Below are 6,100 nucleotides of genomic sequence, written 5' to 3' on the forward strand. Positions count from 1 at the left end.
TAATATATATATATATATAGAGAGAGAGAGAGAGAGAGAGAAATAAAATAAATAATAAAATAATTACGGTATATATATAAAAATGGCAAAATGCATTAATAACAATGGTAATTTGTTAATGTAAGTACAACATATTATGCTCATGATGTTTGATTTTATTTATTTATTTATTTTTAAAGAAAAATAATAAAATTATGCGGAAATGGCAACACTGGAAGAAACCCTGGCTTCTCTCGCGTGATTACACGTTCTGACGTCACACTTTGCGTTTGTCAAGGGAACTGCAGAGCGATTTCACCTGTATTTCTGTACAGAGTGTACTCATTCATTTAGTATTTTATCGTTTATTCGTTCCCGATTAAAGACATATTTTATGGCTATAACAGGACGTTGGAACGGATATTTTGGGTAAGATTTAATATGCATTCAGTTATCTTATATTTTACAAGATACAGTCTATTGCTATCTCTTAAAACCTAGTGTTCTGCCTGTCTAGACAGCAGTTTTGGACATCATAAGCGCCCATCATAGCAAAGCAGTCTGAGTAGGCTGCATACATGTAAATGTCTTACTGCATCACAATAATTCTCAATAGAGCAGTCGCAGAACTATTCCCCTTACCAATACTTCTTTGACTGAAAGAACAGGGCCAACGTGAACTGCCATTTTTACTTTGTTTTGTTCAGATTATAGTAAATTATTCTCTAATTGTCACACGTGTTTTAATATAGCAACATGTTTAATAACAGTAACAGTTACTGTAACAAAGTTCAAATTGTTTTGGTTAATTTACATAAAGTTGCAAATAACACATTAATATTAGATGAAAAAATAGGTATAAAACTAAAAAAACTATTAAAATAAATGTATGTGCTCTCTCTCTCTCTCTCTCTCTCTATCTCTCTCTCTCTCTCTCTCTCTATATATATATATATATATATATATAGATAGATAGATAGATATACACACACACACACACACACACATATATAAAGAAGTAGATAAAAATGACAAAAGACATAACCAAAACTGAAGATATAAAAACGTAAGCAAAATATTAGCAAATTCTGTAATAGTATAGAATTAATACTGGTTGATAACCATATTAAAATGCTCAATAAGGTAAAAGAAAAAAAGTGTCACAGATTTTCTTTACCTTGTAGACTTTCTGAGGGGAAACAAAAAGAGGTTAGACCGACCGTAATATGAAGATGAAATATGACTGTTATTTATATGTGTCCAATTTGATCTGGCTTATCAATATTGGCATGTTTCTTAAAACATATAGACCTTAATTTAATACTAGGGTCACTTCTTCAAATCCTTCATCAGAGTGATACATCAGAGTTTAGTTTCCTGTTGGGAAATATTTATTAACAGCAAATAAAAACATATATTGACTCGCAGAATAAATAATCCAATCTTAGAATAACTAGACACATATATTTGTCTATATATTTGTATGTAATACGCTCTTGTATGGGCAGGATGGGTTGTGCAGAACTTCTATTATAGTTTGCTCTGTGTGGACATCACCGCCACCGTGGAAGAAAACGGCAGCTCATGGCACCAGGCCTACACAAACTCGGGCCCCAGCCCCCTCCCAGCACCACCCGAACACTTGTGCAAGGCCTGCGGAGGCCAGTTTGACCTCGGAAGAACGGTAAATCAGGTTACATCTACTCAATTCCTACTATTAAAGCAAAAAGTCCAAATAAATTCTAACTGGATTTGAGCATTTTTACTGATTTCAATCCATTTCATAGCATGTCTGCATGGACTGCAAAAACAGTTTCTGCAGCCGCTGCTCGGTGCAGATGGACCTCCGGCCGCGGATGTGCCACACCTGTCAGCGGCTCCACGGCACTTTCTTTGAACGGGCCGAGTTGATCAGGCTGAAGGTGAAGGACCTCCGTGACTATCTCCACCTGCACGAAACCCCCACGCAGATGTGCCGAGAGAAGGAGGAGCTGGTGGAGCTGGTGCTGGCTCAACAAACTCCCAGAGGCAGCGGCGGTGCCGAATCCCATTCACAGCCGTCTGTGCCTCCTCTGCCTTCCCTTCCTCTTGCAGAATCTGAAGCCCTCACAGAGGAGGAGGAGGAGGAGGGTGACGAGGAGGAGGAAGAAGATGAGGAGGGCGAAGAAGATGATGAGGATGATGAGGAAGAGGTATGGATGGAACATACTGTATTTTTGTAGTAGTTGTAATAGCCTCTTGTCCAGATATAATTGTGATTTATCTGCACTTCACGTAGTCCACAGACAGTGAGGAGACGCTGGTGCTCAGCAGAAGAGCCTCTCTGTCTGACCTGAGCAGGGTGGAGGACATCGAAGGCCTCAGCGTGCGGCAGCTGAAGGAGATTCTGGCACGTAACTTTGTGAACTACCAGGGCTGCTGTGAGAAATGGGAACTAATGGAGAAGGTCACCCTCCTCTTTAATGATCAGAAAGACCTTCACAACCTGGGTATGTCTTTCTGCATGCACACTGTGGAACCATCATCATAGTGATAGTGTTGTCTGGTGCTTAAAGACCTGGGCTGGTTACCAAAAAATTGCAGTTTTGTTTGTTAAGAGAGAAATATCAGTGTTATTGTTTAGCATGTGTGTAATGATAAATGGACAGCTAAAAAAAACACCCTGGTTTATGTACATTACAATTTAGAAGTTTTGGGTCGGGAAGATTTTTTTAAAGAAATGATTGCTTGTATTCAGCCAGTATGAAGTCAGTTGATCATAAGTGACTGTAAAGACATGTATAATGTTACAAAATATAAAACATTTGTTAAATTCAAACAACAAACATTCGAAAAAAAGAAAAAAAATGCAATACTGATGAAAAAAAATGTCTCATGAAACGTCATGCTACAAAGGTTGCCAGGTTTTCACTAGAAAATCCGCCCAATCTAAAAAAAGGGAGTTTCAAGGGGGTCCCCAGTTAAAAAATTGCATTCCGGGGTTATAAATACATGTTTTTGGCAGGGTTCCCCTAATAAAATTCGGATTCCAGGGGAAAAATATCATGTTATTGGAGTCGCTTCAATTGGCAGATGTCAAAAACGACCTGCGACAAAAATGTTAAAGTAGACCGCAGACTTGGCAGTAAAGGCAGCTGATTAAGCTTTGTCATGACAGGAATAAATTGCATTTTAAAATATACTGAAACACAAAACAGATTTTTATCCATTTTAAATTGTAATAATATTTCTCAATATTACTGATTGTACGGTATTTTGATCAAATAAATGTAGCCTTGATGAGCATGAGACTTTTTTTATTTTTTATTATTCTTACAGACCTTACCAATCCCAAACTTTTGAACAGTACTGCAACTTAAATCATGATAAGTGTATCTACTTTTGTTCTTCAATTTTACTGAAATTGATGTTCTTGCACTTTCTTTTACTTTCAGTTTCAAATACAAAAACAGAAGCAGGTATGTTTTATGGATTATGTAGCAAAAAGACCCCAAATGCTATATTACAGTTCCTGGAAATGTGTCTGATAATTGAATTCCTCACCATTGTTCCAGCTGATCCTGCTGAGCCCAGCGGCCAGGAGGAGAACCTGTGCAAGATCTGCATGGACTCCCCCATTGACTGCGTTCTGCTGGAGTGCGGCCACATGGTCACATGCAGCAAGTGCGGGAAACGCATGAACGAGTGTCCCATCTGCCGACAGTACGTGGTTCGAGCAGTGCATGTCTTCAGATCGTGAAATTCGGGTGCAGAGAGACAGACTGTCCCATACAGGTTGTTGCATTTTCACACACTTAACAACATTTTCTCACAATTTTTGATAACTTTAATTTTGCTGCATTGTTTATAATTTAACATGATTAAATGCACTTATTTGCTTTTTTAATTCCAACCGTATTAAGGTGTGCCTTCTGAGTGGTGTTTAATTCATCAGTTGACTTTTGCACTTTTTTGTTAATTATTATGATTTTTTTCTTTATATCATCCCTTGATATTTGCGTTACTTACAGTATGTAAATAATAAGCGAACAAGGTTTAAAGGAAAAAGTTAAATAGACGTCCCTAAAGATGTGTCTGTCTATATAAAGAACACAATTAAAGAGGTGAAATAATCTTGGACATTTCTGGGATATGAAAACTGGGTAAAATGGTTGACTTAAATTGTTATTTTGAGCACTGATTCTCATGTTGTTTCTGTGTTTAAGACTGTACAATAGTTCACCATTGCAGTTAAATCATCACTATAATGTGACCACTTCAGGGGTCACTCCACTCTTGGTTAAAGAAACAGTTCACCCAGTATGTTTCTTCATAGGAACAGATTTGGAGAATTTTAGCATCACATCACTTGCTCACTAACAGATCCTCTGCAGTGAATGGGTGCCGTCAGAATGAGAGTTCAAACAGCTGATAAAAACATCACAACAGTCCTCAAGTAATTATTGTCATGTTTTTACCAGCTATTTGGACTCTCATTCTGACGGCACCCATTCACTGCAGAGGATCCATTGGTGAGCAAGTGATGTAATGATACATTTCTTCAAATCTGTTCCTATGAAGAAGCAAACTCAAGTAAAAATCGGATGACTGAGGATGAGTAAATTCGAAGCAAATTTTAATTTTTTGGGTGAGCTATTCTTTTGAATAATTACGCACACTACCAGTTTTGGTACTTGTTTCTAGTGAGTAGGTGCTATTTTCCAAGCTCTGTGCACTTCTAGATCACAGACCATTCCACTATCTCATACTTTGGGCTTGTCTTCATATCTTAGGCAGAACCAGTGCTTCTAAACTGCCAAAAAACCTTCTCTGTCTTGACATTTGCTTCGGTACATTCTTCTTTTGATTACACCGGTGGCTAGTTCTCCACCATTACCAGTAATACTAACAAGTCAGTGTTAGTCACAAGGTGCTCATTACTGCCTACATTTATTGTTGTATGATAAAGTGTGTTAGCCTAATAACAAGTTTTCACAGATTGATAATCAGAACTGTAAATGTTTTCAAAAGTATCTTGAGCTCTCATTTTTAAACTTGAATACTCATACTTCTTGACGAATGGTGTTTTAATTATATAAAAAGTATGATTAAAATAGCAAGTTCATGAATGTATCATAATTGTGGTTATATAGGAATGTTTTCGTTTGAAAATCTTTGTCTGATGCATATCTCTGATTATCTCATATCTCTGATTCCTTGCTTTCTCGAGCTGAATGTAGATGACACTGAGAGATCCGTCTAAACCATTTAGTCCATCTCTAATACACAGATGATCTTCTAAACAAGATATCTGGCTTAAAAAGTTCAATCTTTTCGATCTTCTTAGTTATTATAGGAGAGTTTCGACAGGATATGCAACCTGTACATATTCTATATTTTGATAGCTTTGTGTTTTATGTATCTGCATATTTATCAATCAAACAGCTACATGATAAAACCTAAAAGATCTTGATTACTCACTGTTATTGTTTCAATGCTCATTTCAAATTTCCAGTCAGTCTAAACCCAGCATGAACGTCCATATCCTCCTGACAATATATTAAAAAGCTGAAGCAGACACGTAGCAAAATAAAATAAAAAAATTAAGCGATGGGAGTAAATTTCTCAGTTCCTCGGTGCTTGGAGCTTTCATTTTTCAGCTTTAATAGCTCTAGTTAAAAAACAAATAAATGGGCAGGATGAGTTTTACATGTTAAGTATGCACCTCTTGTCAAAATCTAAGTAATTTATGTTATTTATGTAATAGCAAAGGTGCCCAAATATGTTTGTGTGTGTATGTGCCAAGTGGAGTTATATCCCTTGAAATATCAGTAGGTTGTGTTGCGGTCTGGAGATTTAAATATCTACACAAATTCTGTGACAATAAATATGATCTAAAGCTCAATTAAAGCATAAAAGTGTGCAAAAGTGAAATATTGCATTATTTGGAAGCTAAAGTGTCTTTGCAAATATATCTACATTGAATGCAGCAAGAAGAAATTGTGTGCAATGAGAAATAAGATTGTTTAGTCAAGCAAAACACTGGATGTGTATCTAGACAAAAATTTATATATATATATATATATATATATATATATATATATATATATATATATATATTGTGACGAGTCAGCTGCCTCCT

At 36.4% G+C, this 6,100-nt stretch overlaps 1 protein-coding gene across 1 annotated transcript; it reads left to right on the forward strand.

Moving 5' to 3' along the window:
- The first annotated feature begins 250 nt into the window (after positions 1 to 250).
- LOC113092294 (E3 ubiquitin-protein ligase rififylin-like) lies at positions 251 to 3,947 on the forward strand. Its single transcript, XM_026257873.1, has 6 exons — positions 251 to 408; positions 1,488 to 1,663; positions 1,767 to 2,171; positions 2,258 to 2,468; positions 3,414 to 3,437; positions 3,534 to 3,947. The coding sequence occupies exons 3-6, from the start codon at positions 1,776 to 1,778 to the stop codon at positions 3,716 to 3,718; spliced, it is 816 nt and encodes a 271-aa protein (XP_026113658.1). The 5' UTR covers positions 251 to 408; positions 1,488 to 1,663; positions 1,767 to 1,775; the 3' UTR covers positions 3,719 to 3,947.
- Positions 3,948 to 6,100: the final 2,153 nt, after the last annotated feature.

This window comes from Carassius auratus, unplaced genomic scaffold, assembly GCF_003368295.1.
Source record: "Carassius auratus strain Wakin unplaced genomic scaffold, ASM336829v1 scaf_tig00214549, whole genome shotgun sequence".
Lineage (NCBI taxonomy): Eukaryota > Metazoa > Chordata > Actinopteri > Cypriniformes > Cyprinidae > Carassius > Carassius auratus.

Bases quoted from the DNA above. Each gene is read 5' to 3' on its own strand.
- LOC113092294 (XM_026257873.1), top strand. From the start codon at position 1,776: ATGGACTGCAAAAACAGTTTCTGCAGCCGCTGCTCGGTGCAGATGGAC. The intron at 2,469-3,413 runs GTATGTCTTTCT...TTTTACTTTCAG, and splicing joins GAAAGACCTTCACAACCTGG to TTTCAAATACAAAAACAGAA. The intron at 3,438-3,533 runs GTATGTTTTATG...CCATTGTTCCAG, and splicing joins AAATACAAAAACAGAAGCAG to CTGATCCTGCTGAGCCCAGC.